The sequence below is a fragment of the Camelus bactrianus genome, chromosome 14 (genome assembly GCF_048773025.1).
Source record: "Camelus bactrianus isolate YW-2024 breed Bactrian camel chromosome 14, ASM4877302v1, whole genome shotgun sequence".
Lineage (NCBI taxonomy): Eukaryota > Metazoa > Chordata > Mammalia > Artiodactyla > Camelidae > Camelus > Camelus bactrianus.
The window spans coordinates 10,512,547-10,537,429 of record NC_133552.1 but is presented as its reverse complement, the minus strand read 5'-3'; the positions used below and the strand labels follow the sequence as shown (position 1 = coordinate 10,537,429).

The 24,883-nt window shown below is 41.2% G+C and overlaps 1 protein-coding gene across 1 annotated transcript; it reads right to left on the bottom strand.

Annotated features, from left to right (window-relative positions):
* SERTM1 (serine rich and transmembrane domain containing 1) lies at positions 1-22,487 on the bottom strand. Its single transcript, XM_010951497.3, has 3 exons — positions 22,226-22,487; positions 20,221-20,284; positions 1-2,903 (listed from the first exon to the last, which is right to left on the bottom strand). Exon 3 carries the CDS (start codon positions 2,722-2,724, stop codon positions 2,401-2,403), a length of 324 nt encoding a protein of 107 aa, XP_010949799.1. The 5' UTR covers positions 2,725-2,903; positions 20,221-20,284; positions 22,226-22,487; the 3' UTR covers positions 1-2,400.
* Positions 22,488-24,883: the final 2,396 nt, after the last annotated feature.

Sequence of the window (24,883 nt, the reverse complement as noted above, 5' to 3'; positions counted from 1 at the left end):
TGATTCCTTTATTTATAAACCAGTCTTCCCACCTTTCTGAACTTCTTAACACAGATTCAAGTTGTCCAATCTGTTATCTTGACAAGCTGGTAATGACAAATCCTATTTTACGTCTTTGAATGTTGCTCCCAACCACTCTACTTAACCTGGGGAGCGGGACCCACTGTGATGGGGGAGCAGGGAAGGGGAGGGCATGTGCCGACAGATTAAAAAGAAACACAAAACAGTTTAACTTTCAGAAGTCTTTAGATCTCTTCCAGGGGGAAAGAGTATAAAGTTACCCCTTAGAACAGATCATACTCAGATTAGCCTGTTGTGTGGTACATTTGCTCCTTTATTTTTAAAAATCACTTCATCCATATCCTTTCTTCCTTGGTAACCAAAATAGCACAAGATTAATCAAAGAGCAAAAGTGATAATATAGATGCCTCTGTACTCCTGTGCAGCCTTCACACAACTGGGATGTGTGAATATATATACTATATATTCTGAGAATGTGTTGTGTATACACACACACACACACACACACAATGCTGATAATGGTCTAAAATAGCAGCATTTTTCTAGTCCAGCATTTATACTACATAATAACACTCTAACACACTGCTGTGTTTTAAAATGACAGCAGAAGCAAAATTTTCACTAATTATACATTTTAGGGCATCAGCCCTGTTGCAGGTCTTTGGGTGTCTGGGGAGAATTTTGATATATAAATCTTTCAATGTGGTCTGATTTAAGTGAGGCTTATGGATAAAAAAAAAAAAAGAAAGAAACCTTCTGATCCTCACTGCCCAAACGCATCTCTACCAGTATTTTAGAAGGAAAAGAATGACCTGTTAAAGTGGTAGATTCTTTATCCCATTCAGTTACTGGATGGAGATGCCACGCCACCAAACCAAAGGTGGGTTGAAGCCCCACCACTTAAGATGAGTAAATGTTTTGGACAAGAAGGATCCGGTTGTCATGGGAAGACAGGAGCATGAGACAGTGGGCTTTGTGGGCTGAATATGTTCAGTGTTTATGCTGTGGACCATTTATTTTAAAGATCAAATTGAAATTCTTACTCTTAAGAAGCTATAGTTTGTTTGCCCTGTTTGTTTTTTAGGGATGGCTTGATCCCCCGCCCCTTATTCCACGTCTGTGCTCACGTGTATGCCTCATTTTCTGGACAAAGCCCCCAAGTTCAGATGTGCTTGGCTGACCACAGTCTGGTAGTGTCCAGGATCACTCAGCTCCCAGCAGCTACCCAACTTTAGTGTCTACAGTTTTTAAACACAAATCCACATCCTGGAATCCTAATGTAGTATATTGTGTTAACACATAACAGTGAGACACGTTATCAGAGACACATAACGTCCATGGAGTATATAGTAACACGGATATTAGCAATTGAGTCTTCTAAGTTTTGCAACCTAATGTGACTGAACAAACACCTGACATTTTGAAAGCTTAATACAATTCTGCACCAAACTGATAAAGACTAGGAAACTGAGAAAAGGAGCATACTTACACGACTGCTAGGCATTATTACTCTGTATAAAATATGACTAAATGATTATTTTCCATATGTGTGATTCCTGCTGATGGAAATTATAGATATAAAATAAACTTCCTGGTCTCTCTTCTGGTGCCTTTCTTAGTAATAGCAACAGCAATTATCACAAAGAATTCCACAAATGTAGGGGTGTTATGATTGTAACATAAATAGGAAAAAAACCCTCAAGAGGCAGAAATACATGACAGACTGCATTGTAACACATATTCATCTTGCCATTAAAAGTTAAAGTCTTCTAGAACTTTTCCAAATATGACTTAATTCATCAATAAATGTGATTTTCACTTGTTACAGTGAAATGAAATAAAACAGCATACTTTGGCTAACCAGTTTTAGAGATATTATACATGAAATCTAAATGGACTCTTTTTTTTTTAAGTTTGGTGTTTCTACTTTATCCTTTAAATACTGAAAATATCTTCTACATAGCTCAGTCTTAATTTTGCCAGTTTCTGCTGGCTCAGTGGATTTCACAGTTTCGGAAGAGAAACAACGTGCAGAGTCCAGATCCAGCATCCACTGCACGGTCGCCCCAGGTGAGTTCTGCCTCAGGTGTCCACTAGGCTGGCCTGATCCACCCAGAGGAAGCCAGCTCGAGTTTCGCCCAGTGGATTATGTGAAATTCTGCACCTTGCATGCATTTCTGTCAGCATCGACTCCTACATTCCCAAATAAAAAGCATCGTGAGCAGAAAAAGATACCAAGGGTGAAGGAGAGGGAGAAACAGGTCTGATTGATGGAAAAGGACAAAACGGGCATTTCTCTCATGAGGCACCTGCTTCGTGCAACACTCCCCCCAGGGAAGACTTAAGTAGCTCCAGGACTGAAGGACTTCTCCATTTTCTTCAGGACGAAAGGTTTGAAAAAGTGGACCTTTGCGAGGAAATGCTGCAGACTTCCAAGTTGGTGAAAGAGCTTCCCGCATCGCTTGGATACTCTGGGTAGGAGGAACTGGAGGAGATGATATTTTTGAGCCTCTGGAGGGCAATGATTAAAAGCAGAAGCAGGAAGGCTAAAAGGCTGAGGAATATGGACACATAGATGTAGACATTTGACAGATGGCCTGAGGACGGGTCCACCGATGTGGACAGGGATGTGGGAAAAAGCTCAAGGAAAGTTCCATTCTCCACATTTCCCGAGAATGCAGATGAAGAGTCCGGTTCAGACATCTTTAGAGGTCAGAGAATGCACAGTCTATTAGGTCAGTTTCACACAGGGGTTAAAAAGGACAGAATCAGCATTCCTTTTGTCACAAGAGCATCAGCAAAAATTGCAGGCAGTTAAATCAGCACAAGAAAAACTCTCAGTTTTCAAACAAAGGTAGCAGGGTATCAGTTGTCCAATGACACTGCAAAAACAGAAACCAAAAAGCCACAGCAACTGAGTGCATTATTCAGAAAAAAATCACATTTAACTCTCATTTCTAGTTTTCATTTCAGGAAGGCTTAAGTGTAAAACTCACCAAGGAGGGAAAAGAAGGAAATAACTTCCCCGGGAACAAGTAACATTTCTGTCTTTATATTACAAGTGATGATATAAAAATGAACTTTTATTTGATCTCCACTGTAGCCTAGGTGTCAGGTTTCTCCAAGATACCAAAGATAAAATAAAAAGGAAAATACATTTCTGATGTGTTCCATCTGCTGAGATTTCAACAGATGCTTCAAGTGGATGCTCTGAGAATAGGACCCAGAAATTTAGCTCCAAACCTTCCTCCTCCGGAAAATGAATTGCACGCACTCTCCAGCCCACTAGCACAATTCCAGACCAGTGTTTCCTTCTAGCACACTTTGGAGAAATACTGCCCATGGAAGTTTGCTTTTCGTAATTTGCTGATTTGTTTGTAAAAATATATCTCCTTGAGATCAGGAGGCATTTCTACAGATTTCTTTTCCTTTAGATCCACCTATGTACTTTGTTCTGCATATTTTAGGCACTGTATTTAAAAAAAAAAAAAACCTTTAGATTAATTTAGAAGAATAAAGGTTGGATTTCCTCTGAGTGGCAGAAAGAGTACTCGGTTTGCTGTCAAGAGACTTAAGTTTGAGGCCTGAATTCTCCTGTATCTTTGGGAAGTTGGGCAAATTGCCTACATTTTCTGAGGTTCATTTTTCTCATCTGGAAAATGGCACAGCACCTGCCCCATCCCCTCACTGTGTTATATAGGGATCAATTGTGAATTGTAAAGATTGGGCCATAATTAGTGTGGAGTGTGTGTGTGTGTGTGTGTGTGTGTGTGTGTGTGTGTGTGTGTATGAATGGGTGCAGACGCTCTTGGCCATGGTCTCCCTCCTGATGTGGTCCCTGCGAGGAGGACCAGAAACAAAGTGGACTGAGATAGGCAGGTAGCCCTGGGACAGAGCTTGATTCTCCAGGCTCCAAGCATGGGCGCTGTGTGTCTCAGACACCCTCTCATCCCTGACTGGAGAAGTCACAGCCGGTTTCTGCCTAGCGTGTGCAGGGGCAAGGGAAGCAGCCTGAGGGAGAATGATCCCTCCCAATGAATGACTCTCTTTTCTGAATTACAGAAAAGATGTTTTTCCTAGCTCTTTACAGCATTAGATCATTTTGTGGTAAATTTCCAAATTTCCTGGTGTCAGATGTTAGTGAAATGCTGATGCGAAAACATCCACTCTGCCCTGGCTTCCCTTTTCCCTAACCTCTGCCCCTCGCTTTACCTTGAAAACTTGCCTTTCCCTTCCATTCTCCAAATCTCATTAAGCGGCTGAGTCCTTGAGGGGCTGACACTGGCCGCTGCAGCTGGGGCTGAGTGGCACTAATGATCCCTGGGAAGGAGGGGACACTCCTGAGAGGGCTGCCCCGGTCGGCATTCAAGCAGGTTAATGATCTTAGTGGCTCCTCAGAGGAAGCCACAGGCAAGTGTCTCAGTGCTTCCTAAAATAATTTGACTCCTCCTCCTCATTATGTCTTGCCTGGTGACTTTAATTACATGAGGCTGCTACAGGCTCCCAACGAGCCTGAAAAAAAAGAGAGCAAGAATCACAGTGGGACCGCAAGTGTGTTACACTGATTTGGCAACACCTGGCCTTTTGGAGCTTGGAACTGTCCTAGCCGTTCATCTGTAGGGAAAATTGCAGCATCTCAGAGGCAGCATGGTCTACAGGAAAGAAAACTAGGAAAGAATCTCATGGACTGAACTGAAGAAAATGTTCAAGATGTTGCAGTAGGACTTCCTCAATCGAGGTGCGGAAACAGAACAAAGAAGCTGATTGATTTGACAGAAGGATTGTGTCTAATTAGAAGGTAAGCCAGGACTTTAGGCTCTGCCCAGCCTTACCCTTTATGCCATCTGGTCTCGGCTTTCCTGTCGTTTGGTAGTGAGGATTTCACCTCTTCTTTTTCTGACATGGGCAAGAAGGTAGGTTCTGTGCATTTGTGTGTTTCTCACACAAATTAATTTGTAGGGGAGGCAGAGCAGGAAGTATTCTTCCCATTTTGCAGATGAGGAAACTGAGCTGCAAAGACGCTGTGATTGACTCAGGGTTCGCAGCTAATCAGAGACAGAGAATGGACTAGAACCCATGCCTGCGTGGTGTTCTTAGTTTCCTCAACTGTGGTAGGAAGAGAAAAGTGACGAGATGTGGGTAATTAGTTCCTGCCTGCTGCTTACATCGGACAGGCCCACAGTTCAGTCTTGATTCTTCAGTTTTTGCCTTTTTCCAGTGATATTCACCTTTCCTACCTCTCCATGAGGTCCTGAGTTAGGATGTGATACCACTTCCAAAATCATACTTAGAAAATGATAAAAGGCCATCCAATGAAAGGATCAGTTGATAGTTCTTTCTCGATGCCTAGAAAGACCAGAGGAACTTCCATGTCTCTGCTAGTCCAATAGTTCTGACATGTGCAGGTGGTCATAGACTCAGTTGGAATTGGCTGATTTTTTCTAAAACTACTCTTGCTATCCAGATCTGTATCATTTTCTGGGAGGGGCGGTGCTGAAGGCACAGGCAGTGTCACTGGAGTATCAGCAATTCAGTGGCAGAGCGCATAATCAGCCACCATACCCTTTGCTAGAACAAAGGCATCTCTTTACAGTGTAAATATTCCAAGAGTATGTTTCACATCCAGAAGGTCACCTTTCTGACAAAAGCTCACTGTGAGCCTCAAATGTCTATAGAACAGTTAATGGCAAATGAGGCTAAGAAGATTTGGGGAAAGCATCTGATCTTCCAAGTGGCCTTGGAAGATGGTAGAAATGAACAAATGAGACCTTATATCATTATTTGACATTTCACAATGAAATATCTTCTTTAAACATTCTCCCCACAATATTTAAGATTTAATATTATTTCCAGAATACTTCTTAATTTAAAACAACAGATACACAAATTTCATTTCACTGTTCTGCTTTGAAACAATAGAGTGTATGCACTGTTAGAAATGATTTTAATGTGCTGACATTAATCCTCATTTTCTTACTGGAGTTTTAAAAATTGGTAAACCTTCTTTCTCTCTGGGGAATGTTTTGACAGTCTATGTATAATGCTGAGGATGCCCCAAACTGTGTGTGTTTAGGCACCCTGACGGTGTGAATGAGGTCAAGGGTGGCGCTGTGGAAACCAAATCGAACAAGTGTGTTTCAAGATACTGCTTCTCGGGCTGTTTCTCCCGGACAGATTAGGTCTCAAGAAGAGAAGGAAGCGACTTCGTCTTAAATGCATAGCCTTGACCCATCTTGGGGCAGTGACAGCAGACTCTCATTTCAGGTGTCAACCAAAGCCATGTGATGCTTTTTTTTTTTCCTGAGCTATTCTCAGAAAGTGATTTTTGAGAAAGGAAAATGAGACAGTGAGATCCCAATATTATAAATGAAAATCTATCAAAATGTTTTGGTTCATGGTCCTCCAGCTTTCCCTTTGTCTCTGGGAATAAAGAACCATGCGGGGAAGAAATCTACAAAAGGCAGTCACCTCCTGACATGAGGAAGGGAGGACGTGTCATCTCACCGTGAGCCCCGGGGGGTGGGCAGCTGGAGGGACAGCACAGACCAGGCAGACCTGGGCCGGAGGTGGCAGGAGGAGCAGTTCTCTGCTTCCACGTTACTCTGGGAATAAAGAACCGTGCGGGGAAGAAATCTACAAAAGGCAGTCACCGCCTGCCTCTGTGACTCCTCTGAAAGGATGGAAGCCTTCCTTCCCGTGGGATGATGAGGACTGTAAAGTTCTGGAAGAACAAAGCATACTCTCTGGCGTGAACCTCCATACTTGGTAAAAGGAAGAAGAGCTGACTCAAGGCTCTCCTCTCTCAGTTCTTTCACAGAAGCCTTGTTAGACCCCCAGCGGCCAGCCTGTGGGCGGAGCCTCTGTCCTGGCCTTGACATCCAGGATACAGTGATGTACAAACCTGAGTCAGCTTCAAATCTGGCACAGCAATCTCTGAGTTTCTGACCTTTACTTAAATACATTTCTATGTGAATAACAACTTTGAAAGGTTTTTTGTTGTTGTTGTGGGAAACTGGGACAGGCTGCTTTGTTCCCGTGCAGACAGTATTTAAACAGTGGCCCTGGCTCTACCAACATCTCACGTTATCAAGGGCTGCTGTGTCATTCTCCAGGGGTGGTCCTCCCAAAGCACTAGCAATGATTCGATAAAGTATGAACATGACATGACAAAAGGCTTTTTCCAGTCTACAGATGTAAAATGTGATATTATAATGTAATGAACAGTTTTAGATGAGACACTGGATCACTTTCTCTGCAGAACACACAGACCGCTTCCAGAATCTGGAAGGGAACTTATCACCGCTGAGCAAGGCTGTTTTCAGTTCTACTTAGAAAACAGCATGCTTTATACAAGACCTTGAGCCATTCCTTTTCAATTTGCATGATGATCTTTTCTCCTAATGCTTTCTCTTTGCTGAATGGCCTTTTAGGTCATGCTAAGTGAGAGAAGGTCGGTGCCAACACTATACTCTTCTCTAAATGTAAATCTTCACTTGCAGTCAAGGGCAAACACTGACCCCTGGGCTTGCAATAATGCAAATAAAGTTTATTATCGTACTACTAATCATATTCAAAGCTGATCAAGCCCTTCCATATATTTGCCTATTTGAGAACTGCTCCTACTTAATACAGCATTTTGGGAGAAGAATTTTGAGTGAAAATGAGTAGAATCGCATTAGGATTCCCTGTATCCAGCCCCCCACCCTCCCCCACAAAAAAACCAAGAAGGAAAAAAAACTTCAGTCTATCTGCTATCAACTCCTGGAGTCAGAGGACCAGCTTATGAAAAGAAATGTTGAGAGATAAAGATTCTGAATAATGCACTGGAATTCATGGTCTGGACTGGATAATGTAAGCCAAAAAAAAAAAAAAAAATTAAAACGTACAGTCCTCTTTATTTTTGGTTCAAAAGAATGATCAGAAAATATAATCAGACTTTTTCATAGTACTTTGGTGAAAATTAAAGATATGTCAAAGTAACAGCTTGGAAACTATGATTTATTTTAAAAATCAATTTCTAGGGTAGGTCATTAGGTGGCTTTGGATTCAGTCCAATCTCTTAATCTCTCTTTACCTTGGTGATGACTTCTATCTCTCTGGATTAGCCTCAGGCTCAGAAAAATATCTCCTCAGCAAAATAATTAAATTATATTCAGAAGACTTTTATGTTAGACTAATTATTTTGTCCTAATTCTGTAAAAATTAGTTATGCACATAAGGTATAATTCACAGAAAATTCAGAGTATACCTTTCTTTATATACAAAACAGTGTAGATTGAGTGAAGTTAAAAAAAATAAAGTATTTCAAGATGGGATGTGAACATAACTGTTTTGACCCTCTATCTTGTGTAGCCTCAAAAGTAATTATAGATATGAGTTCCCTTCCATTTATATAGCACTGTTTTCCTGGGGAAATTGAACTATTATTCTTAATAAATTTTTGCTATATTTGTATTTCTTGATAAGACCTTATGTCCAAATCACTGCCTTAATAAGGATAATTATTTTAAAATGACACTCCCTTAGAAAAAGAGAGTTTAAGTGAATACTTTCCTGGATCAAAAGATCAAATATAAAGCCAGTTCTAGGCATAGCATTTTCATGATTCTTTTATGATGTTTAGAAAAGACCAAGGTGGGCTCTTCCCTGCACTTTGGGAAGACTGGACCCATCTTGGTTAACACAATTAAATCAGAGTGAGAAAATTGGCAACTTAAAGGTTGAAGGACACATGGACTGGTTAAGAAGTAGCAGAACAATGAAAGTCACTTGACTTGTAGGCAGCAGGAAAAGAGGTCATTTGCAAAACACTTGATGTAAAGAAAAAGCAAACAGCCAGAGAACAAATGACTTGAAGATCACAGGCAACGTTGAAATGAATCAGTGCAAAGAAAGATGGTAAGAAGCAAAATTGGCCTTTGAAGATGTTACAGCTTTTTTAATGAGGACTTTCAGGTTCAATCTTCTCCCTCCACTCAGCTCTGATCATTTCCAATATTTTAAAGAGTATTAAGAAAAACATTTTTTAATTCTTGGAGCAGCTAGAATTGGTTAAATTTAGCATTTTTATACCAAAAACTTGCTTATTTTTAATAAGACTAGATAAGTTTTTGAAAATTCTCAGTCAGCCATGCTCCAGTCAGAGAGTGGTGTTTCCTCCTTTCCATTGTCTCTCAGTCTTTCCGTACAGTTAAAATAATGTGTATCAAATATATTTTTTGTCCAATCAGGAAATGCTCATAACAGTCTCCTTATGGATCATGATATTTGGAAAGATTATTCTTGTAAACTTAATTTTGTGATTGTCGTAAATCTTTTTTGTTTTGTTTTGTTTAAACCTTTGCAGGTAGACCACAAGGTATCCCCAGTCTATCCTCTCAGGCTCCAGGGGCCTTTGGGCGTCTCTAAAAGTGCTCTAAGGAAACGGAGAAGAGCTTGGAAATTAGGGTTTTCTGTAAGCATTTGATGAAGTCCACCCTTAATTTAAGCAGATTCCTCAGAAGTGGGCGGCCAAAGGCCACAATTGTCAAGTGGTATAATAAGAGGGAAATGTGAGATTGTACCACTCCCAACCAATGCCACTCTTTCTTTTCTTGTTTCTACTATCATCTCCCTTTTTAAATATATATATTCCTCTGTTTGTGGCTTATTGTCATCACTGATTCCTTCTTCTCTCCAGTCTTCACTCCATTTCCCTCCATCTTCCATAGGCATCCAGGCTCATGTGTTCAGTGAAAACCATTTTGTTTGTGTATCTTTCTGTTAATGTTCTATTGTTGTTTTGTGTACATTATCTTGTAAATTTTCATTTGTCTTGTAAACTTTCAACTTACAGGAATGGAAATATAGTAAATATTTCATTTACTCTATACCTTAAACCCCAAACTTAATTTCCACTTAAAATATCTTGATAATCGAGGCATATGGAAGAGAGGAACATAAATTATTTAATGTATCCACTTCTCTAATTTTGAACTTAAGAATAGACCAAAAACTAAAAACCATTCTCTGTCTATAAAATCACATGTACAGGAACAACTTGGAAAAAAACAAGTGATGACAAAGGTTGTTTGAAAGAACTTTCGTATTAGCAAATCAGTTAAACAGGCTGCTATATCTCTCTCTCTATTGACATGTACTTATATTTGTTTAAACTAAGATGCTTTATAGCCTACTCCTTAAAAATGGATTGGAATATGACAAATATGTATAAGTGTTTTAAGTCTTGCATTTCCCAACAGGGACTCAAGCTCATGGAGTCTTCTACACGATGACATTTTTACCCAAGGCACAGCATTTACTTGAGTTAATGAACCATCGTCCCTCATAATACAACCACAAATAGTACTTTAGTTGATTACATAGTGTGTAAATTGCCCATCCCTTTGGGATATTAGCCCAGTGCTTCACATAATACGTACACATGAATTTTGCTAAATAAGTTCTCTCATTCTTCCAGTCCTCTATGGCTGACAGTATGATGATGCTTTCCACAGTGAAATGGGTATTTAAAAAGAATAATGCTTAGCAATTGGCAGCTTAGGCAGGCTAAGTTTTGGATACATCCAGTTTTAGCTATATTACATTATTTAGTAGTCAGCTGAACACTCACAGAAGAAAAAGTAGGATGCAGATTTCAAGATTTATCCTCTAATTCAGTGCAAGATCCTTGGACCAATTAAAAGGAAAAACATCTTTGTTATAAAGGACATGATGAGGACAACTGGGGAAATTTGGACATAGACTGTACGTTGGATAATCACAGTATGTCAATATTAAATTTCCTAAGTGTAATAAAGGAGAATGTTCTTGTTATCAGGAAATGCATGTTCAAATATGTAGCTCTATATAAAGTGTCACAGTATCAGCAACTAACCCTCAAATGGTTCAGCTAAAATTAAAAAAATAGTAAGTGCATATACACATATGGAAAGAAAAAATGATACAGCAAATGTGTTAGTTAACTAATTAGTCTAGTTAAAGGATATATAGGGGTCCACTGTTATTATTCTTACAACTTTTCAGTAGGATTAGAGTTTTTCAACATACAAGTTGGGGAAAAATGATTTATCCCCAAGGATATTAAGAAAATATGCTTGGCGTAATATGCAGTAAGTCAAAAATGTTAGAAGCTTCTCAAGAAATACAATGATTAAGCTGATTCTTCAGTGGGCATTGGAGAGGTTCAAATATTTGCTGTTACCAGCAGCTCATGATGCCCACAAATGCACAGGTACTGGAGGTGAAGCATCAGAGAATGAGTTAGAGGAAGCTGAATTTGCCCAAGGGAATTGGATCCATGGTGGTGGGAGATGCTGCCTGAAGACCGGGAAAGGTGACTGGCCAGCCAGCCTTATTCATGACTTCACTCTGCCAACCATTCACTCAGTCTCAGTCTGGGCCTCCAGGATCATGGAATCCAGTTTTGTTCATCATATATCATCAGTCATCTTCAGAGGCAGCCAAGGGTATCTTTCCTGCAGGTTAAATACCCAGTCAAAGGGAGGGGCTTTGGAGGCATCTTGAGCCAAGAGAGAATAGTTTTGTCTTTTTTTTTTTTTTTTTTTTTTTACAAGTAGAGATATAACGGACATCTAATGGTGTATTAGTTTGGGGTGTACAACGTAGTGATTTGATATTTGTATATTGCAAAATGATCACCACAATGAGTCAACGTCTGCTACCATCCATAGTGACAGTTTTTTTTCCTTAGGATGAGAACTTTTAAGATCTACTCTCTTAGCAACTTCAAATATACAGTGCAGTATTAATAACTCTAGTCACCATACTATACATTATATCCCCATGACTTACTTATTTTATAACTGGAAAGTTGTACCTTTTGACTACTTTTACCCACTTCACCCATTCCCACCCCCCACTCCTCCACCAGTCTATCTATGAGCTTGATTTTTGTTTTTGTTTTTGTTTTTAGATTCCACATACGAGTGAGACCATGTGGTATTTGTCTTTCTTGTCTGACTTATTTCACTTAGCATAACACCCTCAAGGTCCGAGACAGAGTAGTTTTCTAATGAGGACTAATGAGTAGGTGGACTCTTGGAACACTCACTGAAACTCCCCAATAGCCAGTGAGGTCCAGGCTCCATAGAGGGACTGCAGGAAACAGAAGCAGCAGATAAACTCAGCACAAGTGATTTAGGCAGCAGGCGTCAAGCAGTCTTCAAACACCATGTTCAGCAGATCAAAGAACTCATACTCCTTACAACTCTTAAACTAGCAACCACCTCCCTGATCACCCTGGGTTGGGTGAGTCCTCTAGTGTGGCAAGAGGCTAAACCCAACCACATGAACTCTTCTTCAGTCTGGAGTCAGTATCTTTTGGAATAGGAGCCAATAAACAATTTAAAAATGAATCCAGTCATTGCAAAATGCAGCTGCAAATGAAAAAAATAGGGAGCACTGATATTAACAATGCTTTTCGCCAGTCACATGACTGAGGCTCTGGGTAGGTACCCTAAGTTGATGAGTACCAGACTAGTCAGATTTTAGGCAGAGGTTACATAAAACATCAGCCCAACAAGGAGACAAAGTTCTCCTTCACGGCTCTGAAATTACTCTTCTACCAGGATTTCCAGGTTGACCAGGGAGGGCAGGAGACAGAAAAGAGGACACTGTGATCTTCATCAGGAAAGCCTGTCCCTATGTGGGACTTCTCGTGGTCCTGCTAATCCTTTGTGTGGACTGAGCAGCAGAGCTTGCCTTAATATTCTCTCATTCATTATACCGTCTCTCTGTGTCTGGCAGCACAATGAACTCAAAGGTCTGGTCTAACAAAGAGAATGTCTACATGTTCCTTGTAACATGGAACAAATGATATGGTGGGCTGTCAATGTGGGAGGAAATCACATCCTCAGCAGCTTGTTGTCATTTGCAATAACAACTTAGGACCAGAATCTGTCAAAGACAATATGGAAGCAATAAACAAGTGTAGGCTTCAATTCGCCCAGAATGTATTTCAACTTTAAAATGCAAGGAGGTAAATCTGAAAAGTAATTGGGAATTATTTGTAGTAAACAGACAACTGCACTGATGATCTATATAAAAAAGTCATACATTCTTTTAAAAAATGTAAATAAATATGGTTTTACGCAAGGAAATCATAAGTATCTTTTATACAAGATTGAACTGACTTTGGCTTTGTCCTGTATTGAGGCTGAGCTCTTCATCTTGCCCTTTAAGGCCGTATGTTCTGTGTTTTTGTTTAGTTGTAGGAATAGCCTTGGTCAGAGACACACATTCATACATCACTCACTGCTCTTACATCTAGTCTTAGTTCTCTTTTATTTCAGCGGTGTGCACTGGGATGTAGGGAGCATCATGCCAGAAGAGCTGGTGGGGGTGAGGGGAGGGGATGGTGGGAGTATCCTCAAGTCATCGTGGAATGGGAACAGGTCTTCAGCACGTGATAGGCAGGGGAAGGTAGACCCGGGATGCTTGTGTAGGAGAAGCAATGTCCAGGCAAACTAGTTTGGAAAACAACAACAACAAGATGAACGATAGCAGCCAGTATTTATTAAATAGAAGGATGTACTAGCTGTGTGTGTGGGCGCATGTGCACGGTGCATGTGTGTTTTCTTTAATCTCCACAGCTCTTTACTGTAGTTAATATTATTCCCCCACCTTTCTTTAACATACGAGAAAATTAAGGACCAGAGAATTTAAAAGCTTGCCTAAGGTCACCCAGCCACTTAGAGGCAGGACTGGAATTGAAATCTGTATCCCTATGTCTCCAAATGTTACGTTCATTACATTTCTTCTCTCCAGGGAGGATGAAGGTAAAAGAGGAATAAATTTGAGACCTGTGGTCCTTAGTGATGTTCATGTGCTTCTGCCATTCTTCCCTCTGTCCAGGCACGTGGTAGGATTGCGTGTTTCCACCCACTCTGAAATTAGGGTGGCCATGTGACTTGCTTCAGCTAATAAATTTGAGAAAAGTGACATATGCCACTTCGGGGTAGTAAACGTAAGACTCGGTGTGAGATTTACTACACTCCTCCCTTCTTCTGCAATAACTGTGAGTACTGGCCAGCTTCCGTTAGTCTGGGTTCCTGGGTGACCACCGTGAGCGCCTTCACCCCTTGCTGGCTCTATTAACACTTAGTGTGAACAATAAATCAATTCTATTGTTTTAAGCCACTGAGAATACTGCCTTATTTTTTATTGCAGCATAATCTACCTTCTACTGACTGAAGTAAGATCTCACTATGCTATTATGGCAGAGGTTACGATGGGTATTCAAGAAACTGACTCTGAAGGAGTCAAATTCTCAATGACTGAGAGCTGCATGAATTGTTATGTATGGCATTAAGACTCTCTTTTGGCATTGGTGAGAAAGGAGGTTGTAAAGAGTGTTTTTGGTTCGCTTTAATTTCATACAAGAGTGAGGTTTAAAGGGATGAGACTTAGCTGCTGGTATAGCCATGAAGACATTCCCTGACAAGCTGGAGCGTGATGAGATGGTACTGTAGAAGGACAGTCCTGACCGGCTGTCACTTAAACACACACAAATGGTTTCAAGAGAGAACAGGGGAGAGATGATAAAGATATTAAGACTAACTCAGGATCCTCAGTGGGCAAAACCAACTCATTATGCACTTAATGGGACAGTGGTATATCCTTTGGCTAAGAAAAATTGTATTCTTTGATGTATTCAATTATTCACTCAACAACCACTTGTTAACTATTCTTGTACCTAGTAATGTACAGGAAGGTGAGAAAATATTATGTCCATGAGTCAAATACACATGTAATTTTTATAGTGACCATTTTGAGAAAAAAAATCTAAAAAGAACCTTTTTTTATGTTATCTGTCTTATATTATATGTCCCTTACTCTATGGCCACATGCTACTTTTCCCATCTCGTTTTTCTCATTGTCTCTAAGAATGGTGTTCCAGGCATATCAAGCTGTTTTAGACTGCCCAGAGTCTAAAAAAAAAATCCTTATGTTTAATCCTTATATTTGCGTGTCTTCTCCCTAACTCCAGCCTAAATCCAATTTGTTCATTCTTCAAGATGCTACTCAAACCTTCCCTCCTCTGTCTCACTGAGTTATTCATTTATAATATAAATCCCCACCTGGTTTGTCTATGCAAATTTCTGGCTCCTTCCAGTGCATTCTCAGGGTACTTGCTATACTTTTTTACACCAGAATTTCTCACATTTTATTATACTTATTATATTTTTTAACCTGTTAGTCTGCTTTGCTGGACTGTGGACTGTTAGAATAGAGGACTAATCTTTCTATCCATAAACCCAATGTCTGGTATAAAGATGCTCAAGAAGTATTTGTTGGATGGTTGCAGGAATGAAAGGATAAAGGAGTGAAGAAACTGGAAGCTTCTTGGAGAGGTAGTCCCTACTTTTTCTATTTTTAGATGCCTGATAATATTTACTGAATGAATGAATCAATGATCTGGTATAAGAATCATACTGATTAGTCAAAAGGTAATTATTCAATAGGAAAGAAAAATAATGAGCACTCTCTCAATTTATAAATATGTTTATAAAATATTATGGCAATATAAAACGTTATGGCAATAAAGTTAATGGTTCAGGCTCCAGAGCAAACTCCAACCATACTTTTACCAAGCAATTGTGTCTCTCAACAATATTCAACAAAGGTTTTATTTAGTTGCGTTTCCACTGGGATAGTTGAGGAAAGGACAGAGGAATCTGCCATTAATGTTGAAATACATCACCCTGAACATAGCCAAGCAGTGGTAACAGATGTATTCTGAAGAGCACAATAAAAATCAAAAGAGAGTTTACCCTGGTGAGTCAGGGAGGACCTGACTGGATGTGGAAACAAGATGCATGGTTTTAATTTAAAGTATTAAGTTAAACTTTATGGTAATCCCATCCTTTGAAAATTATCAAATCCCTTATAATCACAGCGCTTGTCCCTGTGCTTGTCTGTGGAGATAAAAAGGGTCAAGGACAATACCCACTTTCGGATCATTGCAGGGAAGGGTGTGATCATTTACTGCACTCAAGAACATCATATGCCATGGTGCTCTGTCTCAAGGATTAAAAAAAAAAAAACCCCAGTTTCAATAGAAAATCAGCACAGAAAATGTTTACATTTTTATAACTTTCTCAGTTTAACTACAAAGCCCCATGTTAGAGATCTATGCTCCTCAAAGTAGCCACTTGGCTCCCTCATGACTACATGGGTCATGAGTCCTTGTGAGAAGAGGAGCTTGCAAAACATGGCTTCCTTCATCAAGAAAGTCTTACTGCAAAAAAAGTCATCTAAAGTAAAAAGTGTATTTAGTGCCTTATTTGATTTATATTCTGGCTCAAGTTCCATCTGTCGTGGTGAATGAGTAGTTAACAATTCAAGGGCTGGCACTGGTGCGTGCACCTGCCTTTGAGAGTAGCACTTCATTGCTATCATAGCCACGGTGATGGGACAGTGATCTCCTCAGCAGTATTGTGCTGAGAAACGGATACAGACCTCAGCTTCTTAGAAGCATAATGAAAAGAATGAAAACACGGCAGCACAGCAGAAGCACATGTTTTTCTTCTCTTTCTTTGTGGAACTGACTTAAAACACTTATGTATCTTATTCCTTCTTTCCGTATGGTCTCTCTCAGTATTAACTTTCCTCTATAAAAACGAACAAACAAACAAACAACAACAGCGACATTAAAGGAAAATGTTTTTCATAGAATCAAGGAGCTGGAAGTCCTCAAAAATCAAGAAACTGCAGTCTCCAAAAGTTAAGTAAATTTTGATGGGCTGGCAGGAGACAGCTGGTGACAGAAACCACAAACCGGGGGCCCACAACTCCTTTCCAGCTCTAAATCCACTCTCTACTCAGCTGAGCTGGGTGGCCAACAAGGGCAAACCATATGAAAAACAAGTTAACCGATTTCTTTTGTTATCCAGAAATTAATTCATCATGTGAACCCAAGTGTGTGCCAAGCAGGGTCCAGTGGACAAATCTGAGGCCAAAACTGATAGGGATGATAAAGTGATAACAGGACAGAATGATAGATCTTGGAAATTAATTCCATTGAACTAGGCGAACTTTGTTGACAAGGAGTCTTTTTGAAGGTCTGAGAAGCGTCAATCAATATTCCACTGTCAGTCTGAAAGGCACAGTGCCAATAATCTAGCAGTTGACTCATGAGAATCAAGGTCAACAAGCTCACCAAGAACTCTCTCATGAGGAAGCTTTGGACTAATCAATTAGTTGCCAAGGCATATGAGGGGCACGAAGGAGGATACTGGGTAAATATTTTATTTTTTGACCTGGGTTCCATTTGCATAGGTGTGTTCAAATTGAACACACAAATCATAAATTATGTACTTGTGTACTTTATGAATATTAAAGAACAATAAAAATTGGTTTTTGTGCAAAAAATATGTCAGGCATATAGAAGATACCCCAGGTCACAGTAGGGAATATTTACTACTTGTTGGATAAATTATTGAGTGCTTCCTTTTTTATCCAAAAGTGTTTGGCATTATAGGCTAATAATATAAATAAGAAATTCTGAGAATTTACCCTATGGGGAAAAAAGTCAAGACAAATGTAAAAGGCACATGCACAAAGATATGCTCTGTAGTGAAACATTGGAGCTACCAAGATGTCCATGAGTCAAAGATTGGTTGAATAAATGGAGGATTCTGATGTAATCAAGAGGGTTATATTTTCTAACATGGAAAGATGCTGGATATATATGGAAAAGTCAAAAAGTAAGCTGCAGAACCGTGCATAGTATTATTCCATTTTTGTAAAAAAAAAAAAAAAAAACTACTAGTATGGCTACTGAAACTACACATGCATACACAATTTTAGAGGCATGCAAAAACCAAACCAAACCAAGCCAAACTAAATTAAACTACACTAAACTGAAGGAAATAGGAGGTTATGCACCATGCTGTTAACATATGTTTTTGTTAGTGGGTGATATTCTGGGTATGTTCATATTCTATTTTGTGCATGTCTGTACTGAGTTTTGATTCAAAGAACATGAACTGAATTTTAATCAGAAAAACATACAGGTATTTTCATTAAGAAATAGAAATAAAATTTAATTATAGCTTATGCAGTGAAAATGTAACTGGTTTTTAAGCCCAGAACTCTTTCTCTTCCTCCTCCTCCTCCTTTTTTTTTTTTTTTTTTTTTTTGTAACATATATACTTAACACAAGCCTTTGAAATGGTTCATATGTACCCTTCATTTCAAAGTTTAAGTCTCTCAGGCTTGAGGGCAATAAGTCAACCTGCCCAATAGGACTTGACTGTGCTTTCTGTTACAGTTGCATTTTACAGCACGTTCTGAATGTTCTATTTAAGAAATGAGAAGAGTAAATCCCTCTGCTATAATCCTGGGCACAAGAAAATTGAAAGCGAGTAAGAACTAAACCAGCTTAATTGGCAACAGTTGATAGATTGCCAGGCACTTCTGATCAGTACCGGACTACTGTGGCAGATGAATCGGGAAAGCTAATGTCTTGGCTACCTCTGGGGAGCAAATCTATAGGTTAAAAGTTTCCCAGATGAACTTCTCTCATGTTTTAACCATGGTTTAAGTCATCTTCCTGTCTTTCTGAGTTTGAAACAGGTTCTTAACAGCCACCTATCTTTTTGATTCCCATCAAAAACTGTATTTGGGCCTGTTACCTTCCTAAGCTACCCTTTTAAAAAGAACTATTATAGGCTTACAATTTCCAGACCTGTTCACTATTGTCTATAATAGTATCAGCGACAGTGATCAAGCCGATAATACAAATTGTAGATCTGGACTGACTGATCTTCCATCCTAATACAACTTAATAGTTGATAATTTAGGAAATATTAATGACAGCCCATCCTGTTCCTGATATAAATTCAGAGGTTTGAAATAGTGACACTCTTTTGGCTGGATTGTGCCATTTCACATTTAGAGATACTGGTAAATTGCATATGGTTACTTGACTACTCAGAATCTCCATTTTCTTGTGGTTGTTATCATCAAAACTTAGTGTAGGCTAAATAATGACTATTTCTTGGTTCCAAATGTTAGCATGAGTGTGGATTCTGTTCATAAGGAGCTCTTGCAGGAGGGGTTGTATGTCGTGAGACTGAGACCCCAGAACACTCTGTCCCATGGACATATCTGCCACAAATCAGAGTCAGAGGTGGTGAGGCCCCAGAACGGGGCACAGTAGCCTGCTACCCTGGAACTGAAAAGGCCAGTGGATGCACAGATGGAGTCCCCAGTTCTGAATCAAAGGCAGGTCCACATGTGGTGTCATGGACTACTGCATCTAACCCCCTGGTTGGATTTCTCTAGGTACATCTGTTAGCGAAAAGGAATCCTGCCACTCAGGCACTTAATTTGAACTTCCTTTCTGTTGGGTTCCCTAATTCCTTTAACTAACTTAAAGGCTGCATTATTTTTTAGTTGTCATTTTGAACAGTAATGAAATAGTCTATAAAAGTTAAGTCTGTGATGCTTTGTGTTAATGTAGTAATATAAAAAAGCAATGTGCTCCATACATACCTATTTAAAGAAAATGGCATTCTCCTTTTGGCTTCTAGTTTCACTACTTTTTGGCTTCTAGTTTCATTTAACGAAGTTCACTGAATGGCCCCTGATGTCAAAGACTTTTTTTTCCAGGTTCTTAAATTACTATTTAAAAAACCCAAATGAGTAAAACACAAAAATTCAGCCATAATTTTGCTTTTCTCTTATAACTAATTAAATATAAAAATATGTTTAAATATAGAAATATATAAATTCTACAAACTTTCTTTAAAAAAGCAGAAAACAAACAAAAAAACCAAAAAGGATATTAAAATACAAGCACAGGGAGAAGAGTAAGCCCAGGGAAGAAGGAATATTATCAAACGGGCTGAGACTTGATCTAGAATAGAGGCCAAATCAGAGAATTTTGCCTGTGATGGGTTAATCTTTCATTCATACATTTATTCTAATGTATGACTCCAAGTTTACTTAATGATTAGTATGATTAATCATTCTCATCAATCAGCTCTGCCAGCCTTCATCTACCCTCATTAAAAAAGAAAAAGAAAAACTCAGGAAACCTGTAAATAAACCCTCTGATAGATTTGCTGCCACACACCATCATACCATTACTTCTCTCTATACATCACAGACATCCAGTAAAATCTGTTAAATTAAATTAACCAACAGCAGGGAGAACAGAATAGATCTTACCTTACATGAGGCTTCTTTAGTGAGAACCATGAACGTGTGTGGTGAGCTCTTCAAAGCACTTTGCCTTATGTGGAGGAATCAAAAATAGTAAATAAATAAGCCAAATAAATAATAAGCCTCAAACCCAAAACACAAAAATGGAATGCCCCACCCATTTTCTGGAACTCACTATTCCCAGAATACTTCTGAGATTGGCAAATGGTTCCCCATTGCCACAATGCCCAGCATTTGAAGGTGACTGGGACATGCCCTGTGGGGGTGGTGTCAGTACAACTCAGTTACCAGTCTCGCACATACTTCAAAAAGCCATTTATATTAGGGATCAACTACGTCCTGATTATAAAGAGTGTACATGTGGGGGGAGGGTGATGAGAGTGGGGGCAAGATGCCTTTATACTTAACAAAATAAAGCATTTTAGTCACAAAATAAATTTAAGCATGTCTAGGAGCTAGATCACAAAGAAACTAAAACACTCAGACTAGAAGGTAATTAATTTTTTTTTTTTATTTTGAGGATGCATTGGGCTGCAAAACTGCATTAAGAGGTGAACCTCTTGGGGTCTTGGGGGAGGGTATAGCTCAGTGGTAGAGTGCATACTTAGCATGCAGGAGGTCCTAGGTTCAATCCCCAGTACCTCCATTAAAGTAAATAAATAAACCTAATTACCTCCCCCTACCCTCAAAAGAAGTAAACCTCTTAAGAGTGTCGCTTATCTTGCCTCTTTTCCTATTGATAGGCAATGTATGACAATGGAAAATCTAAAGTGAAAAGCACCTGCGGAGAAAGAGCTTGGGGAGTGGTTCCCTCGGGACGTAATCGCTGCCCATTTCCCGCCCTTCGCACCTGTAGTATGGACTGAACCAAACGCGATGGCTTTGAGACGTCTTGGAGCCATCGGATACCATTATCTCCCGCAAAGAACCACCCAAGTATTTTAGCAGAAAATTTTCCGAAGGAAATTGAACGGGCAGAGCAAATGAAGGACATTAAGAAACAGATCGTGTCTTTAGAGTCTGACACAAACCCAGGACCAGCGGGGCCCCAGGCATCTGGCGGTGGAAAGCGAGCAGGTGCAGCCTGCTAACCCGATCTGGTACTCAACAAGATGTTTCTGTAAATGAAGGACTCCCCGCAGGACTGCACATCACACTTCCCATCTCAGTTAGAACTCAAACAATTTGCCCATGATCCACGCACCTCGGCAAGGAAACACAGGATTCCAGCGACTCATCAGATCAGGGAAAAGAGAAAAGGAAAGGTAGCTGGCGCGGTTTCCTACTAGGTTTTCTGGGAACTCGGGAAACCACCACTGGGAAACGCCAGCGTATTCAGCGCCAGGTAGAACTTCCCTGGATTTGAAGCCGCCGAAGACGGGGGGAAAGACTCAATGCGAGCAAGGTAAGGTACCAAGCGGGCAGTCCGTGTGCGCGCGGCGAGTTCCCGGGAAGGGACGGATGACCCTAGAAATCCAGGTAGGCGCCAAACACAGGAATGACCGCACACACTACAAAGGCGAAATAACCATAATGCACCTAGAAACACGCTCTGCAAAGTGTAGACCTGTCTGCACTTGCACTGAGGAATCGGTCAGCCTTTGCAGCGGCAGACACGAGGGCAGACCTCCGCGGCTCCCTGTGTTCGGGACAGAAGCGGGTCATCCCAGCACCAAGGACGTTGTGTCCTACTGTAGCCCCATGTAGCCACCCCAGGAATAGGGAGACCCAGGCTTCGCAGGCTACTCGCCAGCCGTAAGGACGTGACTGGCATGAAGGAGCCAGATTCGGGGGTGTCCAGAGCAAGGAGCCAAACCGCTGGGAGCCGGGGAGAGTTTGCGAGGCGGGTCAGTTGAGAACGGGGCCTCGGGACCCGAAGCCGCCCCAGACGAGGAGTCAGGACGCGCCTCGCAGAAGGCGAGCCCTCCTCCAGCGCTCGGCACCCCGCGGGTCCCCGGCTTCCCGCTCCCCTGCCTGCGCTTGCGTGCGGCGTCCGGAGCCCCTCACTGACCTGCGGGCCGGGACGCGCGGATCTCCCCCGCCAGCTCCTGCGCTCGGGTGGGACGGTGCTGCGCCGAGCTCCTCGCCGGCTCCCGGGTCTTGGCGATCCGCGCCCGCGAAGCTTTCTGCGGGGATGTGGGGCGCTCGGGTGCGGCGCGCGGCCGGGCGCACGGGCGAGCGGCGAGCTCAACTGGAGCCTTCCCTCCGCCCCTCCGGCTTCACAACCAATGGCGGGGCCCACTCCCCTCCGCCCCCCAGCCGCCGCTCCTGCGGGCGCTGAGGGCTAGGACCAGAGCCCCGCTCTGGCGAGGGCGGAGCTTCGCCAGCGTTGGAAAATCTTGGAGGAGGAGGAGGCGTTTGCGCAGGGAGCCCCATCTGGGGAAGGCAGCTGTGGTGCCCTTAACTTTTGTGTCTGTGTTGATTCGAGGACACAATTTCTTTTGGGGACTCAGGGACCTCTCCCTGCAGGCAAAAGCATCTTTCCTCCAAGTTTCTTCCCCTCTTACATCGTTTGAGTCCCACGATGCCCCCACTCCAAACCACGAGACCCCATGCATCAAAGCAAGCCCAGCTCTGAGCCGCGTGGGGGCATCGCCCCGTCCTGTGACGAGCTTCGCCTCGGACGTCTCTCCTTTAGCATTTCTCTCCTTTCCTTTCTGAATCCTGTGCCAAATCATCAGATGAGTCGAATAGGATTGCAGTTTCTATCACTGTCAAGGAGACAGGCAATCATAAAAGTCCCTATCGGGTAACTGGCTTAGAGAGAGTCATACATCTTAAAAGATTTCAGAAAAGGGAGCCTTTTGCTGATACGACTAACTTCGGTTACCAGTCAGCCGCGTGACCTTCACCCAGCGACTCTGGATTCCTGGTTTTCAACTGGAAAATGAGAGATTTGGCTCATTTGATGTCTGAGGTCTCTTCCACTCTGACATTCAGCAGTCCTGGTGGCTCTCTGGCCTCTGTGGCCTGCGAAGAGCTGGGCCCTGGGAAGTGTTGGTACAGCCACATTTTCCTCCAGCCCCTGCTCCGAGCTGCCCTGCTGCATTCACCCTAACACCATCCACCTGTGGCCAGGAAAGCAAATTATGCAAATCCACATAAAAGATGCTGCTTGAGTCTCAGTGACCATATAAATTTGCATAAATACTGCCACCTACCAGTGCCCAGCTCCTGGGATCGTGGTAGTTGTGCCCATTTTCAGTGGTTCTCCAGGTAGTGATGGATGAGGGCATCCGGCTTAACTCGGAGGCCCCCCGGGTAAGTGAACAAAGGCTCTATTCTTTCCCTTCCCTTTCCAGGGGAATTGTCCTCATGTTAATCTTTTCTATGTGCATCTTTCTGTACAGGATCTAAAATGCAAGGTGCTGGAATGAGCTGCCTTGTCCAGAGGGCAGATTCAGAGACCTGCCACTCTCCCAGCACACTTGCATTTGTATCTTAAACTTTACCCATTCACATGCCACTTTCATGAGTTTTGTTACATCCATCTACCACTTGCTCTATTAGATACTTAATATTTTACCTTAGATTTTTACTTAGCCTCATCATAGCAGTAATATCCATGAGATCATTGGTTTGTTATATACCAATTGTATTTCAATGCAAAATAAGTGAATAATAAATAATCTGTAAGGGCTTCCTTGGTATCTTCTGAACTTGGTTTCCTAGGGCTGCTATAACAAATGACCACAAACCGTTTCAAAATTGATATGGGAGGCAAAGCTTCTCTTGTCTTTATTTTTTAAAATTTCATATACAAATGATCTAGAAAATGTGTCAAATTGGCTTCCATAAGAAGTTTTCAAAAGTAGGTTAGGAACCATTCAAGGGCCTGGAAGTTTTCAGGCACAGTTTGGAGACATAGTTCCAGTCTCTAGTGACCATCATCATCCCACCTCCCCTCCTACCCCCAGCCCTCTTGCATCTTACTCAGAGAGAGATGGATTGGTTTTAAAAACTGTGGAATTTGGAATCACATGGAGAGTCATCTGATGCTGTCACTTATTTGTGTGACTTGAGCCAATCACTTAACCTCTCTGAGTTTCATTTTTCTTATCTATAAAACAGAAACACTTTATTAGGTTGTTGTGAGGGTTAAATACACACACACACACACACACACACACACACACACACACACACAGTTCCTAGCAATTATCCTGCACGTAATAAGTGCTTAAAAATATTATCCCTATCTTTCCTTCCTTGCTTCCACCTAAGCAGCATTCAGAATTCCTTTGTCCATTCTCTAATTTCCTTCTAGGTTATCAGGAAACTTATATTCTGTTTTTAATACTCCCTGGTCTCATCCTCTGCTCCCTGTCCTTGATTCCTTCGTCTCTGACCCCTTTTGATGTTTCCTTCTCAAACCCCATCCACTGTCTCATGCCTCCAACTCTCTTCTTTCCACTAGTTCTCACCTTCCATCTGCCACAGTCTCAGAGATCTGGGCTCTGTAAAGGAACTGAAATAACTCTGAGGAGAGTGCAGGGCACAGAAATTCTTACTTCTTTTGCTCTTTTGGGATGTGTCAATATTCCTTTTTGTTAATTTGCTTGTTTAAATCATGGTCTTCCCAAAAGCATAGAGAATTTGTTATCTAATGCTATAGAAAAATTCCTGGGCCAGAGTCCTGTGAAATTTGACAGACATTTTTGGAGCATCT

Bases quoted from the DNA above. Each gene is read 5' to 3' on its own strand.
- SERTM1 (XM_010951497.3), bottom strand. From the start codon at position 2,724: ATGTCTGAACCGGACTCTTCATCTGCATTCTCGGGAAATGTGGAGAAT.